The sequence below is a fragment of the Saccoglossus kowalevskii genome, chromosome 11 (genome assembly GCF_978046115.1).
Source record: "Saccoglossus kowalevskii chromosome 11, keSacKowa6.1, whole genome shotgun sequence".
Classification (NCBI taxonomy): Eukaryota; Metazoa; Hemichordata; class Enteropneusta; family Harrimaniidae; genus Saccoglossus; species Saccoglossus kowalevskii.
In genome coordinates, this window is record NC_140651.1 from 20,257,855 (window position 1) to 20,281,926 (window position 24,072).

The 24,072-nt window shown below is 35.4% G+C and overlaps 2 protein-coding genes across 2 annotated transcripts in view; one reads left to right on the plus strand and one right to left on the minus strand.

Annotated features, from left to right (window-relative positions):
* LOC102803652 (uncharacterized) overlaps nucleotides 1-11,716 on the plus strand; it is a 33,882-nt gene extending 22,166 nt beyond the window's left edge. The window contains exons 16-25 of the mRNA XM_085505468.1: nucleotides 270-478; nucleotides 4,401-4,505; nucleotides 4,611-4,766; nucleotides 5,323-5,506; nucleotides 5,646-5,828; nucleotides 8,841-9,043; nucleotides 9,217-9,259; nucleotides 10,347-10,683; nucleotides 11,367-11,434; nucleotides 11,543-11,716. Of these exons, the coding sequence (XP_085361594.1) occupies nucleotides 270-478; nucleotides 4,401-4,505; nucleotides 4,611-4,766; nucleotides 5,323-5,506; nucleotides 5,646-5,828; nucleotides 8,841-9,043; nucleotides 9,217-9,259; nucleotides 10,347-10,683; nucleotides 11,367-11,434; nucleotides 11,543-11,565 (1,511 nt within the window). The 3' untranslated portion in view covers nucleotides 11,566-11,716. The remainder of the gene's footprint in view (nucleotides 1-269; nucleotides 479-4,400; nucleotides 4,506-4,610; nucleotides 4,767-5,322; nucleotides 5,507-5,645; nucleotides 5,829-8,840; nucleotides 9,044-9,216; nucleotides 9,260-10,346; nucleotides 10,684-11,366; nucleotides 11,435-11,542) is intronic.
* A 6,742-nt stretch (nucleotides 11,717-18,458) lies between these two features.
* On the minus strand, nucleotides 18,459-19,788 carry LOC146736279 (lectin BRA-3-like). The gene is made up of 3 exons (XM_085505469.1): nucleotides 19,479-19,788; nucleotides 19,117-19,184; nucleotides 18,459-18,638 (listed from the first exon to the last, which is right to left on the minus strand). Exons 1-3 carry the CDS (start codon nucleotides 19,658-19,660, stop codon nucleotides 18,616-18,618), a joined length of 273 nt encoding a protein of 90 aa, XP_085361595.1. The 5' UTR covers nucleotides 19,661-19,788; the 3' UTR covers nucleotides 18,459-18,615.
* Nucleotides 19,789-24,072: the final 4,284 nt, after the last annotated feature.

A 24,072-nucleotide genomic window follows, 5' to 3' on the forward strand; every position in this document is an offset into this window, starting at 1 on the left:
AGGTGAAGGGATATACGAACTAGATGTATGCGAGTAATGAAATAGCGGGCATAGCATTACAGGAAAATGTGCTCCATGTCTGTACGTAGCTGAAGTTACGGCGTACATTCAAATAAATGAAAAGTATTTCTGAAGTAGAGTAGGGTTAGAGTAGAGTAGAATAAATATAATATATCATTTTCATACACTGCGTTTCAGGTGTACTACACATACTATAATACTGTCATTATAACTTCTTTGTAAAACACGTTTCGTGCATCACCTTCTAGAAACCGTGACCTGTCACGGATCTGGTGATCCTCACTACAAAACGTTCGATGGCACATACTATGATTACCAAGGTAAATGCGAATACATTTTGATGACCAATGGATGTGTCAATCAAGGAAGGTATGCGGTGATCGTGGAAAACGAGTTAACATGGCCTGGGTCACCTGTGACGTACACTAAACAAGCACGAATTGAAGTTTATTATCTGGTAAGTCGTTGTACGCAATATTAAAGCAATGATAATGACCAGTGGCCAGCTTTCCGGCATCCTGTTAATACAATCCGATTATGTAGTATATCATGACCTTGTACAAAGCAAATGTAACCAGCAACTGCATTACTACTGCAGTTCAAAAAAAAAAAAGGGACAGTTTTTGAAAACAATTATCCTCACAGTTTTCTGAATTCCGAAAATTAGATGATGGTTGACACTAAATAATTGAATTTTTAATTATTTCATTGGAAATATAAGGCATATTTTATATGACTTATTTTTTTGTCAGAAACTCTTCAAATAGTAAAATGCTATACCTCTCACATAAACAACGGCAACCAAGGAGTCTATGTTTCAAAACGGGCAAGGGGTTTCATTTTGACATTGTCACGATGTCCCATGATTATACGCGTAAGTCAAGATGTCCCATTTTGATAGGAATCAAATGGGTCATACTTTTGTTGCGTTGATATAATGTATAACAGGAGGCACTGATAGGTGAATTTTACCATGATTTTAAACTAGTGTATTTGTAAGAAGAGGTTTGTTTCTGAAAAAATGATTCAAGGGGTGGGAATTTGAGGAATTGAGTCTTCCCGACAGTGATTTCATCAAATGTTGGTTCCTTGCAAACAGATGTATATAAATTTACAAGTCACGTCTTAGAAAGTAGCATTTTAAATCCATACGCGGCAATCGTGGATTATCTAACAGGCGCATTCAAAATATTATGAGGTTATTACAAGAATACCTCAAAGTATGCTCGAAGACAGTACAGCTGGAGTATCGACCAACGCGCAGTGGAGGACGATGCGCGGCGTACTGTCTAAGTGCATACTTTGAGGTATCCTCGTAATAAACTTATTATTATACATCTTTTCCTTCCAAGGATACACCATGGGAATGCCGAAATCCAAAATATTTAAAACAGAATCAGCGAACTTCTTGTGTGGAGTCCGGCCAAACTCTGGTGTCAGCCATGTTTATTTTTATTATTAGAGGACGCTTACGCCCATAATCATTCCATATTTGAAATTCGCATTTCCTAATATAGTTGGAAAATACCGCAAAATTACGGCACGCTGTTACTTATGACGTCACGGTGACAGATGTATGATAATAAATGTTAATGCATACTTTAGTATTTAATTAAATTGTCAATATTCATTAATGCGGTACTGTTGTATCTAAGGCCTTGGGAGACATGACCTAAAGTCAGTGTTACGTTTTTTTAAAGACACTTTGTGTTAATTATACTGTACCTCGTGAGAAGAATTACACTTGGGCGTGATTTAAACATTCAACACTTGTTAATAAATATTACAGTTGTATTTGTATAATCAAATAATTAATTAAACAACAATAATGAATGACTCGCCAACCCATAATGGGCGACAGCTCACTTCGTGCGACATGTGCGAGGCGTAGGCCGGGTACACATATGGAGCACAAAGAGAATAGAAAGCCGTCTCGATGTCCACTGCGGCATTGCACAAAGCCATGACTGCGCGTACTCGGGGTACATTGCGTGGTTGTATCGGTACTCCACCTCACTAGTGTTTTCAAACCATCAAGGTATATGTCATTGGCTTCTGCCCTACCCGTCTAATAGTTATTTTCAAACTCTAAACTCAGCAGACATACTCCGTTTACCACATTTGCTTGGATAAATCACACCCGTTTATCCTTAGTTCACTGGCATGATATAGAAACCCAGTCAGGAGGCCACGGCAGCGGCACCTGTCGTGGAGTCTAGAAGCGCGTTCTGGATGGAACGCTGTCACCGAGCGCGATTCAGTGTATAGAGCAGACGACAATGCCCTCACACAATTTTCTGATTTTGTATCGAGGTTCTAGTGCATTTGTACTCGTACTGGTGTTAACCACTTCCCAAATAATTTGTACACAGTTGCGTTAGAGTGGCCAGTTAATTCAAGACAGTGGTGAAAACTATAACAGGATAAAGAAAGCACATGTCAAATGACGTCATCGCTGATTAAACGAACGAGCGTCAAAGACTTACAAAAAAGCATGGAAATACACAAAAAATACACCTATCAAAATTACGATACCCGGTGCTAAGGTCGCCTGAGTAACTTGTGAGTCAATACATACAGAAATTGTTTTTTTAGAAGGACTTTGGGTAGCGATCTTTGTCGTTCGAAATGCGTTTAGCATGCGCATATAAGACTCTAACCCATAATAGTTATAACGAACTCTGACCAACACTAAACGTAATGTTCGCGTCTAAAGAGGGCGGTCTATTGTTAAAAATGAAATGGCGTTCAGCACATATTTCGATATTTACATCCGTTGTTATTGCCGATGAACCATTTTATTTGATGTATATTTGTACTGGACCTACGCCTCGCACATATATGTCGCACATTATGGGTTGGAGGGTCGTTCATTACTGTTTAAATATAATATTCTGTGAATATAAACATTTTTTCGTTTGTTAAGATTTTAATCTCAAAATTAGACCACCAAACACAAACGGAATCAGTCGTTGTTCAATTGGAATCGCTGTCAGAAGTAACATAAGAATATACACGCTGAGTCGACCGGGTTGATATTGCTAGATATATTGACATTAAATGTCCCACCAGCGAACAGTGATTTGATATCATATGGTACCGTTTTATTGGAAATATCGATGACAATTGATGAAGTAAAATAGAAACATTCACCAGACTCGGGGTGGTAAAGCTAACATTAATGTTACGAATTATGTTTATTTACACTGTCAATTTACACTGTGCCGGCCAATGAGTGACAATGTAAAATAACACCAATCTCGTGAAAGATATTTTTATTTGTAACATTACAGTAATTTTACTCCTGTAATTCAATTGTTGTTTTAGAATGTCTCAAACATGTTCTTTCATTTATTAGTCCCCGTTCGGAAGCAGTCCGAAAACGGGGACTTATGTTTTGACCTCCGTGCGTCCGTGCGTGCGTGCTTCCGGATCTGTATCTTAGAAAGCCTGGACCAATCACAATCAAACTTCACACATACATCGTACATGATATTATATATATGGACATCAATTTGTTTCACGATCTGATTCAAGATAGCCGAATGCCGGCCATATTTTGTTCTTAAAATCATCAAAATCAAGCAAGTTCAAACGTTGGGCCTTATATGACCTTCATGCACATCATTTTGTTTTCAGATAAGATTCAAAATGGCCGACTGGCGGCCATTTTATTTTAATAAATGTGGTTCTAGTGCCATATCTCTGACTTGCTGTGACTGATTATAATCAAATCATAAACATTCATTATACATCATGTCATAGATATGCAGATATATTGGTTTGATCCTATTAAAATGGCCAAATGGTGGCCATTTTTGTGCTAAAAAAATCATCAAATATCAAGCATTTCTGGCATTTATGAATGGATTTCCTTGAAACTTGGCACATACATTGGACATTATGGGTTCCTGATGCATGTCATTTTCTTTTTTTAGATCGGATTCAGAAGGGGTGACTAGTGGCAATTTTGTTTTAATAAACGGGCTTCTAGAGCCATATCTCTGAAATATTTTGACTGACTATGTTCAAATTTTATATATTCATTATACATGTATTCAAAATGGCTGATTTTTTTAAATTAATGCTGTTCCAGAGCAATATCTCTCAATACTCGTTTGACGATCAGATACAAATGTCGATAATTTAAATGGTAAACAATCATTATAATCATATTCCTGACATGGTTATATTCCAGCTATATTACTACAAACAAAATCATATATCCTAAATTCGATAACTAACAGGGACTGTGCCATGCATGGCTTGTTTTTAGTATTTTTTAATTTTTTATTAATTTAATTGTTTTATTGTACGAGTTATAATATGCAATATTAGCTTTATATACGCAATATAATATACCTCTATGTATATCACAGGTAATAGAGTTACTTCCATTAAAAGAAGTCAAGATTAATGGTACCACGGTCTATCCACCAATCACAATGAATTACTTAACCATAAAAAACGTTGGTTTGTATTTGGTAAATATAACAACATCACATCATTTAATTATAATTTTCTCACAATTTTCCTGTTTCACGTGACACTGTGTTAATTTTTTTTTATAATTTTACGTATTATTTTAGGTGGTTACTACTGGTTTCGGTTTTCGCGTTTCTTGGGATGGATGGTCTGTGATACGAGTTGACCTGGTTTCTAGCCAACTTAAAAATGTTTGCGGTCTGTGTGGTTGGTTTGATTACAAGACAGGTCATGATCTCTACACGCCAGATAAAATGCTGGTAATCATATAGTTTGATAGGTTACTTGGAAGAATTCTGTCGCAATGACATTATTTCATTATTATTCACTGTTTTTTATACACCACAACAGTAGACCGGTTCGTTCTTGACACACATCTGTATAATCCTGATCCAGACAGTTTGTGTCGTACTGTAATATTTGAACACATTACCATAATATCAATGCATGAGAATACCACCGTTATATCAGTTGTATCGAATATAGTTGTCTAGGCACGTGAATCGTTATAGTAGACGCATATTTTGGTGACTGGTTAGAAATTCGATTTTGATTTAAATGAGTAGTATCTCTCTGACATTCTATATCGATCTTGAGTGCATGTAGCGTAGCATTTTGTAACATAAAAGACGTGGATATTGCACGCAAAAAGAGTAGATGCAGACCGACATTTCAGCACTATTTCAGCCCTTATTTTCTCCTCGGAATTCGTCTGTTGTACTACAAATTTATTCGAATATTTGTTCTAATTCACATTACATCCAATCTCATTTGAATCGAACTTTTTCCCCGATGTTTTTCTTTTTATCCGAATAGACATCTGATGTTAATGAGTTCGGCAACAGTTGGAGAACCATGGAAGAGTGTATGCAAGTGGAAAGCGGCAGCGACAGTTACAGTGATGTCACGGATAAAATTCGCCGATATGTAGATTCAAGTCCTTGCGACTTGAATCCACAAAATGCAGAGCAGGCACTTGACATCTGTAAATCACTAATAGGTAAACACTTCTCATCTGAGTAAAATAAAATCGTTACTCCACGTCTTCTATAACATTTATTTAACTGTACTAATCACAGGCAACGACTCACGTATTATATATGTATGCAACATGTGATTATTTTTTACTAATATCCCAGGAGCCTTACCAGAGTGTGCCGATACACTGCCTCCAGACGTGTACATTGACGCATGTAAGATGGATCTATGCGACTCACTTCCAGAAGACGAAGCCGGTGGATGTGCTGTATTAGCAAGTTATGTTGCACTGTGCCAGGGTGAAGGAATTGTGATAAGCGATTGGCGAGAAAATACAGCATGTGGTAAGAAATTTAAATCCTACAATATAGGGGATGGGCGGTGCTAATTTCTATACATTATTGGGGGATAGACGATGCTAATTTCCACACAATATAAGAGATGGATGATGCTATTTTCATACAATACACGGGATGGGCGATGGTAATTTCCATACAGTATAGGTTATGGACAATGCTAATTTCCATACAGTATAGGGGATGAACGAGACTAATTTCCATACAGGATTTGAGATGGTCCATGCTAATTTCCGTACAGTATAAAAGATGGATGATGCTAATTTTCATACAGTATACGGAATGCATAATGATAATTTCCGTACAGTATAGGGGATGGGCGATGCTAAATTCCATACAGTATAGGAGACGAGCGATGCTAATTTCTATAAATTAAAGGGGATGAACCATGCAAATTTCCATACAGTATACAGCATGTATGGTGCTAATTTCCATATATAACATGCTAATTTCAATAAAGTACAGGGGAAGGATGATGCTAATTTCCATATAGCACAGGGGATGCACTATGCTAATTTTCATTCAGTATAGGAGACAGACCATGCTAAGTACAGGGGATGGAAGATGCTAATTTTCATACAGTATAAAACATGGATGATGCTAATTTCCATACATTATATATAGGAGATGGACGATGCTAATTCCCATGCAGTATAGGGGATGAACGATGGTAATTTTAATTCAGAATAGGAATGGGAGATAGTAATTTAAATCAGTATAGAAATAGAAGATGGTAATATTCATACAGTATAGGAGATGAATGATGCTAATTTCCATACAGTCTAGGAGATGAACGATGTTAATATCCATATAGTACAGAGGATGAACCATGCTAATTTCCATACAGTAACAGGATGTATGATGCTAATTTCCATACAGTATAGAGAATTAACGATGATAATTCCCTTACAGTATAGGGGACATAACATGCTAATTTCAATAAAGTACAGGGGAAGGATGATGCTAATTTCCATATAGCACAGGGGATGCACTATGCTAATTTTCATTCAGTATAGGAGACAGACCATGCTAAGTACAGGGGATGGAAGATGCTAATTTCCATACATTATATATAGGAGATGGACGATGCTAATTCCCATGCAGTATAAGGGGACGGACGATGTTAATTTCCATAAAGTACAGGGGATAGACGATGCTAATTTCCGTAAAGTACAGGAGATGGACGATGCTAATCCCCATACAATATAGGGGATGAACGATGGTAATTTTCATTCAGAATAGGAATGGGAGATAGTAAATTAAATCAGTATAGAAATAGAAGATGGTAATATTCATACAGTATAGGAGATGAATGATGCTAATTTCTATACAGTCTAGGAGATGAACGATGTTAATATCCATATAGTACAGAGGATGAACCATGCTAATTTCCATACAGTAACAGGATGTATGATGCTAATTTCCATACAGTATAGAGAATTAACGATGATAATTCCCTTACAGTATAGGGGACATAACTTGCTAATTTCAATAAAGTACAGGGGATGGAAGATGCTAATTTCCATACAGTATAGGGGATGGAAGATGCCAATTTCCATAAAGTACTTGGGATGGACGATGCAAATCCCCATATAGTATTGGGGATGAACGATGTTAATTTTCATATAGTATAGGAAATGGACGATGACAATTCCCATACAATACACGGGATGGACGATGTCAATTTCCATACAGTATAGGGTGATGGATGATGCTAAACTTAATATAGTGTTGGGGATGGACAATGTTAAATTCTATACAATATAGGGAATGGACGATGGTAATTTCCATCAGTATAGAATATGGATGATTCTAATTTCCACACAGTCTTGGAGATGAACGATGATAATTTGCATACAGTATATGAGCTGGTCCATGCTAATTTCCGTACAGTCTAAAAGATGGATGATGCTAATTTCCATACAGTTTACGGAATGAATAATGCTAATTTCCATACAGTATAGGAGATGAACGATGCTAATTTCTATAAAGTACAGGGGATGGACCTTGTTTATTTCCATACAGTATACATGATGTATCATGCTAATTTCTATACAGTATAGGGAATTAACGATGATAATTATAGGGGACATAACATGTTAATTTCAATAAAGTACAGGGGATGGAAGATGCTAATTTCCAGACAGTATAGGGGATGGACAATGCTAAATTCTATAGAGTATAAAGGATGGACGATGCTAATTTCCATGCAGTATAGTTGATGAACGATTCTAATTTCCAAAAAGTACAGGGGGTGGACCGTGCTAATTTCCATACAGTATAAAGTATGGATGATGAAAAATTCCATACAGTATAGGAGATGAACGATGTCAATTTATACAGTATAAGGGATGGACGATGCTAATCCCCATACAGTATTGTGAATGAACGATGCTAATTTCCATACAGTATAGGGAATGAACGATGCTAATTTCTATACAGTATAGGGGGTGAACGATGCTAATTTCTATACAGTATAGGGGGTGAATCATGTTAATTTCCGTAAAGTACAGGGGATGGACGATGATAATCCCATACAATATTGTGAATGAACGATGCTAATCCCCATACAGTATAGGGGTTGAACGATGCTAATCCTCACATAGTATTGGGGATGAACAATGCCAATTTCCGCACAGTATAGGGGATGAACGATGCTAATTTCCGTAAAGTACATGGGTTGGACGATGCTCATCCCGATACAGTATAGGAGATGAACGATGTTAATCCCTATATAGTATTGGGGATGGACGATGTTAATCTCCATACAGTATAGGGGATGGATGATACTAATTTCCAGGAAGTATGTGGGATTGACGATGCTATTTTTCTTACAGTAAATGGGGACGGACGAAGGCAAGACATATGGCATCAATTGACGAGTAACATTAAGTCGAGGTGTCTATTCTAATAACCTTAATATTGTATTGTATTTTTGACCTCGCATATTTAGTATAACTGAATCGAGAATATCTCGCTTCGCTTATAATTTGTTTCTAGAAATTGATTGTCCGGCGAACATGATATACAAAACATGTGGTCCGGCGTGTCCTGCAACCTGCGATGAACCAAACCCTACCAGAAACTGTTCAAAAAAATGTGTAGAAGGGTGCTTCTGTGAAGATGGGCTTATCCTCACCACAGGAGGCATTTGTATTCCACAATCCAGTTGTGGATGCTACATACACGAAACACGATATTTGGTAAGGAGACACGTTTGTATAGTCATTCAATATAAATATCGTTTAACATTCAGTTTACACATGACTTGGAATATGCCCTGTATATAAAGTGTAGGCATACTAGCAGGCTAATTCAAATCAATTAGTCAAACTGAGAGTAATCATTGGTGATTATTGTGTTATTTTCCTGATAGTTTGGTGAAGAATTACCAAATGGTGATACGTGTAATTGCGAATGTAAGTAAAATACCGGTATATTCAATAATATTCCTGTTTCTCAGTCACAGACTATGATACTATATATTTATACCGTATACCATGTAAGTTAGGGGAAATTTAGCAGTATAATAATCTTCTATATCCCATACTGTCCACAATCTGGTTGGCCCCTGCAAGCAGTTTGATTTTAAGCTTCTGACTAACTAGTGATAGCTGACTACCGAAAAAGAATATCTTCAACACATAGGCTGTTTTATACAATATTCCCAAAATAATTATTTGGAATTATTCGAATATTTTAGTTAGTTTCAAATTTCGGCTAAAATGCGTGTGTGAAATAATATATATATATATATATATATATAGGGCGTGATTTTTAAATTCTCCCTTCCTCTATTTCACCTCGCATATACATTAGTTTCACCCATGTCTAGTGGTGGTTCGTCATGGTCTGTCAACGTTTGAGGACCCTAGGTCAAATCAGGTCAAGTTTTTATTCGATTATGCGGTGGCTGATTACCAACCAATCACGCGACTTGTTTCTACTCACATTTGGCAGTAATTTAACGCGGCCACTTATACTAGCACATTTGATGGCTATGCTATATCCCCCGCCCCTAGCCAAGGGGGTGTTTTTCTTTGCTTTGCAGCGTAACTTTAATTACTGTGTTTAGTACACTGTTTGTGCTACAATACAGAAGTTTAGTGATGATGGTATATGGCTTATGTGTACATGGTTTTGAAAGGTACCCTGTGAATTCTGTCCCTGCTAGTGATTGCGGTAGGGGACACACTCAGTGTTTTAACAGTAGTTCGCGTGGTCTCAATTAATCTCCATGATGAAGGTTTATATTGTTCAATTACACATTTATAGCAGGCAAGACAAACTTTTGACTGGTCACATAGTGCAACTACAACAGTCTATGAAATATGTTGTCCTCCCCTGCCTTTGTTAATAACTTATAATCGTCTCAACCAGATTTTAAATAAAGCGTAAATTTGATATCATATTTAAGTAACACCATATTGTCCGATTCAGTTAGTCACATAATATTCATGGCAAGTAACTAATCAATTCTACTTTAAATAATTTTGAATACTGTAGTTCCAGACTCTGTGTGTAGTGGTTGTCATTTATATAAGGTCCACATGGATAAGGCTAACTGGCACACTGCAAAAGCAAACTGTGAGGCAAATAATGGTCGGTTAGCTAAACTGAATACGAAACCTATATGGAATCTGGTAAGAAGATTTATTATGAATAATGAATATAGTAACGTACTGAAAGGATTCTGGTTTGGGCTCGATGATATTATTAGCGAAGGGCAATTCGTCTGGTCTGATGGTACGCCACTATTACCTGATGATTTCACAATGTGGGCACGAAATCAACCGACAAGTAAACCATTGAAAGCTGCTGAGCAAGACTGCGTACAAATGTGGTTAGTGATTTTTTTCTGTTTAATTTCAAACAAACATAATTTTGAATATAAACAAAACAAAATAAGAAAACCATTGTAGAAACATGAACGGATATTAAATCACTACGAATGATCCATATAACTACAAACAAGGTTAAATGTATATTTCATTATTAGTTTCTCGTGTGACCTTTACCTGTATTTGTGTGTGTTACTTGGACGACGAAACAGTTTTGTTAAATATTTCACAACTGATAATCAGGTAATTGGGCATAACATTCGAATAAATAACAAGGTTTAGGGTAAAGTGTTATGAAATCACTTAGCATTCATAAGTGTGTTTACCATGTTGTTAGCTCTGTTTTTGACTTTACTGATTTTATGTTGTCACCCGTCGTCCATCGGCGTCAACCTTGCATTTGCTTAGATACTTGGTATGTATACCATTGGAGAACTCCCTCAAATTTATTCATTTTGTTACGATATCTTTAAATCTCTAATTTGGATGAATATATATTCCCATTTTTGGTAAAAAGTACAATTTTGTAAATGGTAGCCCGATTGCTTTGATATTGTATGTAGTCAGACCTTATTCAGGTTTGTTCATTTTGTGACAATATGTTTAATTTTCAAGTTTTGGTGAGCATTTTTAGGTCAAAAACGCTATTTTCAAATAGTATCATTCATGTTATTTTTGTTATTAGGGAAAGAAGAGGCTTGAAATGGGATGATGATAAGTGCGTAAAAAAGAAGGGATATGTATGCGAGTACGGTGAGTTCTTTTTACATGCAATCTGTCTTCCAAGTCTGTTGACGAATGCTGTTTAAATCGGATGATAAATGAAAATAAAATAAATAATTATTGTATGTCTTATTTCAGATCATGCCTGCTTTGAACCTTAAGCGAAACGCTGTAATCTCACAAATGAAGAAAGGCAATAAACGGCGATAGTTAACGATATTTATAACACGATGTGTTTGTTTGTTCTTTCATTATTCGCTGGTATCGATTTAGATTTACTAGACAAAAATAAAACTATAACATATTAATCAACATTATCTGTTTATTTGTATTCCATGAAACCATCGCAGCAGATATTTGCCAATCTGCACAATAATGCAAACGCTGATACCGGCAAGCTTCTTATTGTGGCATTTCTCCAGAAGTAATTAATAAGACAAAGTATCAAACTTTTCCATTGTACCCACTGTACAAATTTGTTCACCTACATTTGTCTGCATACAATAAAGTGAATACCAAATGGACCGCCATCTTGAATACGGTGTGAAACTTAATAAGAGATAAGCTGAAAAACGCGTTTTTCAGACTCCTTCAAATCAGGAAAAAAACAACAACAATTTTTCAAAGCCAAATGATCCGTTTGCGCAATATTATACCAACCACTAACACTTGGCCGCATTCGTAGTCTTTTTGCGGAAAATCAAATTGTAAAAATTGTAATTTTGCCCAAGAAGCCAATCAGCATAGGCATTACAGTTATATGACAATTTCCGTGTACTTGTGATATGAGAAACCATCTGAAATTTGAAATGGGTTTTTGGAAGACCGTGAGTCGATTGTGAAGCTGTTTTCCAAAACATTTCAATATCTCTGGTGAGCGTGAATGTGAAATAACCAGTATTAATAAACCAATTACACGACAATTGGTACGATACAACAAGCAAAAAACGTTCGGCATATGAATGAGAACGCCCCAAATAATCATAAAATATTAACCTTTTGAGCACCATGATTCACCCGATTTATAATGCAATTTTTGGTAACATAAATAATTAGTTCATCTAATTGATTATACTGCAGACGTTTTCCACACAATAAGCCATGAACATGTGAGTCCACTTTGTATATACAATATTTGATATGTAACATACAATACACTAAATATGTTATCTTATCAATTGAAACTAGGTCAGTTTTATAGTCAGAAAATCAAGCAAAAAGCGATAACCTCATCAAATCACCTAGCAAATCTTAAAAGTGTTAACGTTTTGGAGATTCAGCATTCCAAGAATAGCTGCATTATATTACAATGTAGTACTATCTGCGTATTATTCCTTGTGGGCAGCTAAAAAATTGAAAACAATATAAGCATCAATTTTGAATTGTACACCATTATTATCATATTAAAACATAAAATATGATATCACAGGCGATTGTATATGTAAAAGACCTACCTCCTGCTGAACATTTCTCTAAACGAACAGTCTGACTCGACTTACATTCAATTTATGTTCATTGAAATGCATTAACTGTGGTGTACAGCGCTGTTGTTTCTACACTCCTCGGCACTGGTAGCTATATCGCCATCGGGTTTAATAAAGTCATTAGTAATATCTCCATCTGCGTAACCGAGCAACCCACAAACGTTACCAGGTAATTCTATATCAAGTAACATTACTTTCACTATGTGAGGTTTACCGTTCCAAACAACGGATAATTTGGAGTTAGTTAGTCTTGCGACGATATTATGTCCGCTAGAAATTACAGACGAAAATTCCGTGTAAAGTTACCATCACGATGCGGTTTACCTCCAACCTGAGTGAATACAATCGATAAAATAGTAATTGTAAGAATTGATATTATACTTTGTCATGTGCGTGCGGTTGTCTATCTATACGTCTGATAAATCTAGTGAAACAGTAAAATTACTTATTTGTATCTTACAATTTTTAGGATTTTTGATACACAGAGATAACATAATATATGAACAGACCAAACATGTAGTGACTTGGAATTCTGAAATCGGACGACATTTCAGAAAATACAGGGCTACATTCTTACTTATATTCCCGAAAACTAAAAAATCCAAGTCGTCAATTTGATTTTAGCAAATAGAGAAAGCACCACTTTTTTTTAAATCTGTACTTTATGAATATGTTCACAGATAATATACATTTAAACATATAGGTATTATGCGTTCATAATATAGAAATTGACAGTGCGCAAACTCTATGCGAGCGTCTTATCCACTTTAAAATTGTCTTCCTCCCTCCTTCGACCATTCAACATACACTTCTACAATTTATTGTAATGAATATAAAGTAGATACCTTCATTCATGATTTCGGTCAAGTAGTTGAATGTTACAGTAAAGGTTTTTTTTGAAAATTTAGTTTTCTATCACAATTAATATGAATCTAGGACTGACAAACAGACACAAAAATGTTGCTCAGTTTTTCATGGGGGGGGGGGGGTAACTCGCTGTTATTTTCATATATTTGCCTGTTACGTATCCATGAACATATTACCTTTCCCGTACGTTTATATCATTTTGTGTTCTTTGGTGGGAAATCAGTTGCTAAGCATTTTTAATGGTAAGTAGTGTATGATTCATTGGTTGGTTTCTTCAGGGTACTATAATGCTGGACATCGCCTTTAAGCTAGTCGTTGTTATATTTGACAATCATGAGTAATAATAAAGCAGTGCTAGTACAGTGTAACGTGAGTAAATAAAATCCTGTGCACTTCTAATAAACCAAATCCAGCATATTAATCACAGAAAAGAGGTCTCAAAGGTCCGTTTAGCCTTATCTACGTGGCTTGTAAAAAACGATGCCATTGTTTTTTTTAACTGAAAGTACTTTAATTATACAAATTTAACACTTGACGTGGTGACATATAAAGAGATATTTAAAACAGAAACTTAATACTCAATCATTTGATATTGACTCTGGGCACAAATACATACGATATCGAAACGTTTCTATATTATAAAAAGGTTGCTTGACCAAACATAAAATTTTAGATACATAATTTATTATAAGCTTCAAATACAAACAAGAGTTTTATAAAAACCAAAACTTACCATATTCAATGCAGGATTTAAACCTTGCTTCACTTCCCCCAGCTAGTGTAATACCCAATGTAATGTATTGTCATTTCAATTATACCATGTCACCCATACTCCTATGACATCAGATGGCGACAGAATGTTGGGTGTATTACTATTTCGAACATTGTTGCTAAATCGTGTTGTTGTGCTGATAGACCAATATGCACGTCGTTGTTTGTTTTGACCAGAATTTTCAAATAATTTGCATTTCCTGTTTCGAACTGGACTGGCTCCCAATTATTCACAAACCAAACATAGTCATTTTTTATATAAAAGAAATGTTTATCAATGGTAATTAGTAATTTGTAACAAATATACATAGACTTTAACCTTAATCTTCGGTTATCCAGAAAATTGGATAATTTATGCAAATTGGGTAATTAGTAAGAACAAAGTTTTACTCTAACATATATCGTCTATCCCAGAACACTTATGTACCAAGTTTGTGATACTGACGGAAAACATAATATGCAAAATACGTCATTAATATGCATGGCTTCAATAAAACAACATCAAGTTTGTGCATTATCCCCGAAGAATTAAAAGTACTATATTATTAATGAAATTTATACAATTCAAATTTAACTGGATAATAAACTCAGTCATGATAGGTTTTGTCTGTCATATTTCAGAATAATTTTCAGAATAATGTGACCAAATCTGGTCATTGTTTGTATGTGTTCAATACTTTACCTGGGACATATGTACTTGCAGTTGTTTACTGATTCAATCCAATATGTCTGACGGGCATATGTCATCATGCATGCTTTGTCAGTTTTAGTTAAAATTTAGTATATACATTATACCTCTTAGGATACATGTCTATAATGATTCGTTTTGTTATCGGATCAAATATGGCCGACTGGCAGCTATTTTTTTTGTATGCAAAACGTCTGACATTGAACGCATGCGTAGTGCATATACATCGTTCGTGACCTTTTTATAACCAAAACATTGAAACCATACCACGGAAAGTATACAATGACTTAATAGATTTTGACGACGACAACATTGACTGGGATTTTGTTCTCCAAATGGAATAGGCAGCTGCATTGGAGGAAACTGACGGTACTAATCTTGATAAAGATTTGATTAGTAATAATGCAACTATATCGTGGATCGACCGGCGACATCGAACCATTCGTCATTATATTGCCTTCGACTTCTTGCTCAACTACGTGTGTCTATGAATGTCCATCCTGTGATAAGACATATAAAAGCGCAAATGAATTTAGAAAGTAAGCGAAAGATGTGCACCTTTAAAAGGTTGGTACTGTTAAATGCATGCTTTTCAATTTATATAACAATCATTTTCAATATGACACATTGAAAATAGAGTAACTGTTGTACTCGGATTTCGTTTAATTTTTTATAGCAGTTTTGTTTAGTTTATGCATTGAAGCCAATTTCACCTTGATGGCCTATACGAGTTTGGCACCGAATTCTCCAAGATTTGTTAAAAATCTGTCACACAATTTATTCACTGTCAATGGTTTGAGCGTGTGTGAATATATTTGACATTGTCCGGTTGTTGAACAGCTATTTTAGCCCATCGTTGTTTTACATCCGCACATACTGAATAGCGTTTCGTTGCAATTTGCAATATGAATTATTGTTTCCCTCTTCTCTCAAAGCTTCGAAACACAAGTGTCTGATAATATACCCAAGCACTGTGTGAAAAGTAAGTTCACGTTCAACATGACTAATGTTCATCTTATTTCTTGATTGGTATTTTGTTTCCATGTTTCAATTACATTCATTGACCACTGTATAATTTAATATTTCAATAATTAGCCTCTTATAAAATTATTTATTTTGATATATTTTCTCATTAAATTTTTTTCCAGACCTCCACCTGTATACAAAAAAGATGATTTGAAGAAAGATCTATCAGCCCTTGTGGTCAGAGCACTTCAAAAGATCAAGAGTGATGATAATCTGAAAATTTCTTATAGTGTATACGGCTCAGGGGATATGGCTATCGTTGCTGATATCATTACAAAAGTAGAGTCTGGTGCTATATTTTCTGGAAAATTTATTGCCGATTTAACCTCTCAGTTATGGTGTCCAATTACAACAGGAGATAAGGATAAGACATTTTCAGCGTCTAATGAAAATGTGTGATACATTGAGGGACTTGTGTATAATATTACAATACAATACATTTGTGTGTTTTAGTCCAGCGGTACTTGTACATAAATATTATGTTTCCCCAGCAGTGATTTGCTAGTCGGCAATACACTTTCTGTTCCAGTAACTTGTTTTTCCTAGATTTGGTGCATATTACCGGCTGGAAACATTCACCTCCACTCTTTGGCGATTAATTATTAAAATCATCAGACAGTGGGTTCTCATCACAGCTTTGAATATAAGTCATTCAATGTTAATACAACTGCTGAATGAGTAATAGGAATAGGTGTTTGTTGAGGCAACACAGTCTACCAGACTGTGCATACAATCACGTCTTCTTTTACTGTGGTGTCATGAGGCTTGCATTGCACAAACAAATTGCGACCCTCCATTTTCTTCCTGCACAGATTACTGTAACCCTCTCCTCAACACTTGCACGAAAATCAGTGACCCACCCCGAAAACACCGGTCTCCCGCCCGTATGTACTTTCTGTCCAGTACCTTATTGCACTGTGATGTCGTCGCCATTGAACGTGAAGGCAATTAGTTAAAGTAGTGAAGGCTATTGTACATACAGTCCCATGTCTGGCACCAGTCACATGTATGTATTTTGTGAATTTGATGTGCTTGACGACCATAGCTTGATGTGAGGTAGATAATTGTGACTTTCGTGCATGAACATGTAATGCTGTTCGTTATTAGTGGATGAATTCAGTGGTTTGGTATTGTCATTCGAGTCTTAAACAAACATACGAATATCACAATTCATGGGAGCACTGTTATACTTTCACTGATACAGGTAATTCAAACTTGTATGCATTTATGTGCCATGGCTCAACCAGAATACAACATGAATACTATCTAAAGCTATAATTCCACGCAGTGTTAACAATCAGCTCATAACCTAATGGTTACAGTGATGAGGAGCTTTTTCGTAGTTGTATATATTCGTATATTTGCCTGTAATTTTATAACTTCAACTCAGATGCTTGTCCCTTGTAGTTCACTACTGCTATATTATTGTTTTCCCCTTTAGCAAATATTTTATATGTCTTCGTTTTCAGAACATTAACACCGATGGACAAAGCTCGTTGTGTTTTTATAGTTACTGTAACCGTTGAACAATGCACAACTGGTATTTGTAATAAGTAGTGCCTTTCTTACTCAAAGCCAGGTTTGTCACTTCTCCCGAAGTTTCGTTTCGTTTTTAGTTTGTTGAAGGCCGTGCAAATATAATTTAGGACGAGAATGAAATCGTGTTAAAGAGGTTACACATCTTTATATACTTTATAAACCAGAACTAGAGATTAATGAAGTTCACTGATGTAGACATGAATTATTTAATACCTGTAGATTGTTTTTAAGGGAGGCGGGATTGTGCCTTGGTTAGATCGTTATGAAGGGAGTTATGACAAAATTAGTGGTGATAAGATACCATTCAAAGGATCCTCTCGCTAGGGGAAGTGTGTTTAGATCCCTACACTTGACCAAAATATATGTCAACAACACTGGAAAAATGGCCTATAGTTTACATTTTTACAAACAGTGCTGCTGATTTTGTTCTTGGGTTACCGAACAAAATATAGTAATTAATCACAGATTCCTGTCAAGCTAGTATAGTTAGTATACCACAGCGATTTGAATGTATAATTTGAATGCGAATGTAGTGTTATCATCAAGCATATTGTAAATCATCAATAGTTTTAGAGTAGTATATATATTACCATATTACCAAATTACTTTATGTTATCCGCTTAACACATGTACAAGTTGTTGGAATATACACGATTTCAGATGCAAGGCAATGTCAATCTAATTTCCACATTTTATTACTCTAATACTTCTCCAATACTCTCAAAATAATACATATCGAGTAACGACTAAATTGGAAAGTAATGCGACATTTCAATGTCTCAAATATCGTTATAGTAATGGTTCGCATCATTCCCATCACCATATTAGCGATTTTCTTACGGCACAAAGCAGTCATGATCTGAAATATTAATAACGAATTGATTAGATTGATTACTTATAATTATCACCCCAAGCCTCAGTGGATGTTACTCATATAACAACTTTAGATGTTTACGTAAACACGCTTTACTAAAAAATAACAAATTGGCCAGGAACGTTTTCAAGTTTATCTCTAAAATCAACTCAATTAATATATAATAAAGAACACATGACTCGGTATATTTTTCGGGAATCTGTTTTGAAAATCATTCTCCTATAATAAATACGAAAGTACGAAAGTATATTTTTACTTTCCTATGTTTATCGTCATCATTCAAAATAAAAAAAAAAACATGTACAACTTAGAAGTAAAAGTACAAGAAGTAATTTAAAATAAACTTAATGCTTCATGCCCATCTGATAAGATGCAATAAGCAACCAAATATAATATAGTATTAGTCACCCCAATTCACATCATCATCAACTTCAAGAAAAGATAGTTTGTATATGGAACTTACCATATTCACAGACGTATTGCTTTATTTTCGTGCAATCGTCATCGTCCCATTTGAAGGCTCTTCTTTCCCTAATAAGAAAAAGTAAAACATTTTAGTCGGCATACAACACTCGATCAAAAACAAGCAGTTGCATATAACTGTCAACATGTTTTAGAATATATTTAAGAACTTAAATAAATAATTAAGTTTGCAATGTTATGTGGTCAATGCTATCCTTATTTGTTCTGATTGCAGTGATTTGAAAAATAGCCCTTTGTTTATTGATGTTATATCAAGCTCGTTGTTTTGAGTCGATAGTTGACAGTACTGTTTTTGTTATAGTTTACACTCTAACAATTATATCAACAGCAAAAATAACTCACCACAATTGAATACAATCGCCATTTGCTGAAGGTTGGTTATTAGCCCACTTATTAAAATCACCCGTTAATAGTGGTGTTCCATCAGACCAGACGTATTGCCCTTCAGTATTTTTATCATTTAGCCCAAACCAGAGTCCTTGGTTCACGGAATATCCATTATCCATGATAAACCCCCGAACCATGTTCCATTTAGGCCCTGTATTCAGTTTTGCTAACCGCCCACCATTTGCCTCACAGTTGGCATTCGCTATTTCCCATCTAGCCTTATCCAGATGGACCTCATAGAAATGACAACCAATACACACAGTGTCTGGAACTACAGTATACAACGTGAAATACAATATTAGTCTGTCCTTAACGTTCGATTGAAGAATAACACGAATTACACTCCAATTGCTCTCAAGCACATACGTCGCATATTGCAATCAGATGCAGGAATGGGTATCAATATAGGCAAAACATGATTGATAGCACATCCATGTGTACATTTCACGTGATTGCCATATGAAATGTGTTTTCATAATAACTTTTGGTGACCATCCTCCCATCGTACAAATTATAGCAACAGTACACAGAACAACATAATAGAATACAATCATTTTTGATAGAAAGCTGTTTTGTATTGAACATCTGATATTTTGTAACCGACAAACATAACTTTATTACTTACGATCACAAGAACAAGTACTGCCATTTGGTAATTCTTCACCAAACTGTAGGGAAAACAAAACGATTACAACTAAACCTAGTTATTGCCTATTAGTAGGTGCTGAAATAAGTCATTTACTGATACTGATGTTTATTGGAAAGAACGTGAAGTTTTTCTTTCACCTGTACATGACCATTTTATCACACTTTATCTACCGAGGTTAGGATACTAATGCATTTCTTGTGATGCAGTATAGGTTAGAATTAAATGCTAATTAGATCCTAATTATAATCGGGCTTAATACTCTTTAATTGAAGCTGTCTCATTCATGTTTATTGACATATTATCCTCTGATCAACAAAAATTACCAAAGTTGAACATACAATTAATTTGGATTTCATATGAAGTGTCACTCTGCTTGATAATTGTTGTTCAGTCAAACAGCCCATGGATAAACAAATAACATGACGTTTAATGTGATGGATAACAGTTTAATGTATTTTTAGACAAAATAAAAAAAAATGGGAAATTTCCTAAAAATCATCATGTCACAAGAAAGTTCACTCCGGGTTGAGACAGGCAATTTTCACATTCCTTGTCAGTTGCCATAGTTTCCTATACTTTTTTTCTTAATGCCTATGACTAGGAGTAATTTTAATTTAGCTTCACTACGCAAATTTTATTCAATTTCAATAAGCATTTTCTTACCTGAAAAATATTTCAATATGTTTTTTCCTTAGTAAATTAAATGTTTTCAGATTTAGTTTGTCATCAAAAGTATCTCAAAATATTTCATGACCGATCAGTCAAAATATATGAGTGCGAAGATATATTTGAACTGATTATTCTGTGTGAAGCGTATTACAAAGTACAAGAACCTGTCTCCTTACCAAATATCGTGTTTCCTTTATGTAGCATCCACAACTGGACTGTGGAATACAAATGCCTCCTGTATCGAGGACAAACCCATCTTCACAGAAGCACCCTTCTACACATTGCGTTGTACAGTCTCCATGAGGGTTTGGTTCATCACAGGTTGCAGGACACGCCGGACCACATGTTTTATATATCATGTTCACCGGACAGTCGATTTCTGCGCAAAAAAGAATGTTTGGTGTAATTTCTTCATTATGTTACATTCTGGGATACGTTCGAGGTAAATTGAGCTAATAGTTCAAGGCCACTGCTACATGCACCCCAACATATTCTACTATTTTTTTTCTTTTGCAGTGAAAAAAATGGGAAGGACTTTTCATGTCAAAAGATTTTAGTGTCCTCCATTCACTATACTGTTGCGAATATTTAGAATGTCGTCGAACCTTAATCCAAAATATATCACTGGCTTACCACATGTTGTTCCACTTCGCCAATCGCTTATCTGAATGTTTTCTTTCTGGCAAAGCCCAACATAACTCGTCAAAACAGCACAACCACTGGCTGCTTCATTGGGTAGTGAATCGCAGAGATCCATCTGACAGGCCTCAATGAACACTTCCGTAGGCAGCGTGCCAGCACACTCTGGTAAAGCATCTATACACACAGACACGAAAAACAACATAACATTATGAGCCACTGTGCCATTAGGATTGAGGATTGAATTTGAATAAATGTGTCAGACGATCCCAACAATGTAAAACGATTTATATGTGTATGTGTGAATGCGTGTACAACTGTGCTGAGAAAAGATTTACCGATCAATGATGTACAAATTTCAAGTGCCTCTTCAGCGTTTTCAGGATGCAATTCACAGGGATGATCGTCTCCGTCACGTCGATCCAAATTTCCAATGTTGGTTGCTGGAACACATATCGGCAGAGACCCCCAACTGTTGCCAAACTCGTTAACACTAGATGCCTGTTCGCAGTAAATAAAAAAAAACAAAAAAAAAACTTAAAATTATTAAAAGCACATTTTTGTCACAAAAAAATTTGAATTGTCAAACATCATTTCGATGTGGTAATACTTGAAAATGACATACTGATGGTATCCATAAACAAAATATATGTAGTATACTGAGAATTATTGTCATATCAACGGCCATAGAGTATAAGGATTATTATCTTTGTTTTACGAAACATTGTTTTTTACGGGTGCCAGCAAATGTGGTCTGAGCAGTACGACAACAACTGGCATGGGCAGACATTATTATTGCTGTATCATCTCAGATATTTTGCTTTTAGCCTTTGACGAATGAAGAAGCATGTACACCAAATGCAACAAGTATGCAAGTTCGGAAATTGTTTGTAAAGCTGTTCATTACCAAACATTTATGTGGAAGTGTTGTATTTCATTTTCAAAAAAATACGTGAAACATGTTGGGGTATTTGTTTGACATCACTTAGATTTTCTTGTTATATTCCTTAAATTGATTGCATGTTATATATAACATTCGTTCGCCAAAGTGTTTTAGTAAACGTCGAATAAGGAACATTTCGTACTTCCCAGTTAGCTGTATTGAGCGTGTCATAAAGCAGGATTCAAAATAGAATCGTATTTTAGGGTTTTAGGTGTTCTAGATAAAGGATAAAGGTTATAACTCGCATAACAAATTTCAAACCCATATATTTTTTTCGTATTATGATCAATATCTGTAGCAAATTGCAAATTATGTCAATTTGGTTCACAATTATCAAGATAAATAAAGAAATATACATAAAAACAGGCAAAATTAAAAAAATACAACAATTTCAATGACAGAAATATTCATGATTCCTTTATAACACAGAGAATAATTATGTATATTTTCTTACACATTTGCTGTAGAATGATTATTAAGATGCTAGACATGCGAAATATATATTATACTTACCAAGTTTCCATTTAGCATAATGAAGTCGTCAGCTGAATTACCGTTATATGAACCACATAATCCGCACACCTCATCCATAAGGCCAGAGACAGCCTCAACATTAATCACGGAGGATCCGTCCCACGACACGCGAAGACCATATCCAGTATTGACTACCTAAGTTAATACATACAACCACATTGTTGACATTATGAATATATTCAATATTGCACTCTTTGTAATATGTGGGAAGCAATCAACAAAGGAAAATGATGATTATTTATTGACGGGTTTGAATCGGATGCACTGTTAAAACTTTACCATTTTATTTACAACGTTTTTGTGTTGGATAGTAGGTCTCAGACGTGAATAAAAGCAGAAGGGTTAGATCCTTCTGTCAACGGAAATTTTGGATTCGAAAGCGAGGCATGAGAAAAAAAATTGAATTATGCAGTGGATGGCACGTGAACGCTGGCGTTCTGTCTAACCTCAAAACGCAATCGGGTGTATGATGCCAAACGATGTCTTTGTCATTTTGGAAATTATGTCATTGGAGTTATGAGATGACAATTTCCTAAATACAACTGAATGAATAATACAAGCATAATGATAAGAAACTTACCACATTATTACCAACATAACTGATGGTTAAGTAATCGATCGTGAGCGGTGGATAGACCGTGCCTGAGCCAATCTTGACTTCTTTATTTGGAAGTAATTCTATGACCTATGACATACAATTTTGTAACTTCATATTATAACATCTATACATTCACACACTATGCACGCGGTCGCAGTATTACGGCATAACGCCACGTTGTATCAAGCGAAAAAGAAACACAAATACTTCCATAAAATGTGCTACAAATTTGTTTATTTGATGCTGCCCTCAACATATAGCGTAGCATGCACTGGTCAATATATGCTATTTTATTTTCGCTAGGAAGCTTTCAATCGACTCACCATAGCATACACATAAATTCTGACTTGCTTAGTGTAGGACACAGTTGACCCAGGCCAAGTCAATTCGTTGTCCACGATGACTTTAAAATGAGTTGTACTTCCCAAACAATTGTCCGTCACAAAAACGTATTCACATTCACCCTGGTAATCGTAGTAAGTGTTGTCAAACGTCTTGTAGTGAGGATCGCCGGAAC

Bases quoted from the DNA above. Each gene is read 5' to 3' on its own strand.
- LOC146736279 (XM_085505469.1), bottom strand. From the start codon at position 19,660: ATGGTTCGGGGGTTTATCATGGATAATGGATATTCCGTGAACCAAGGA. The intron at 19,185-19,478 runs GTGAGTTATTTT...TTTTCTTATTAG, and splicing joins GGCGATTGTATTCAATTGTG to GGAAAGAAGAGCCTTCAAAT. The intron at 18,639-19,116 runs GTAAGTTCCATA...TTAATATTTCAG, and splicing joins GCAATACGTCTGTGAATATG to ATCATGACTGCTTTGTGCCG.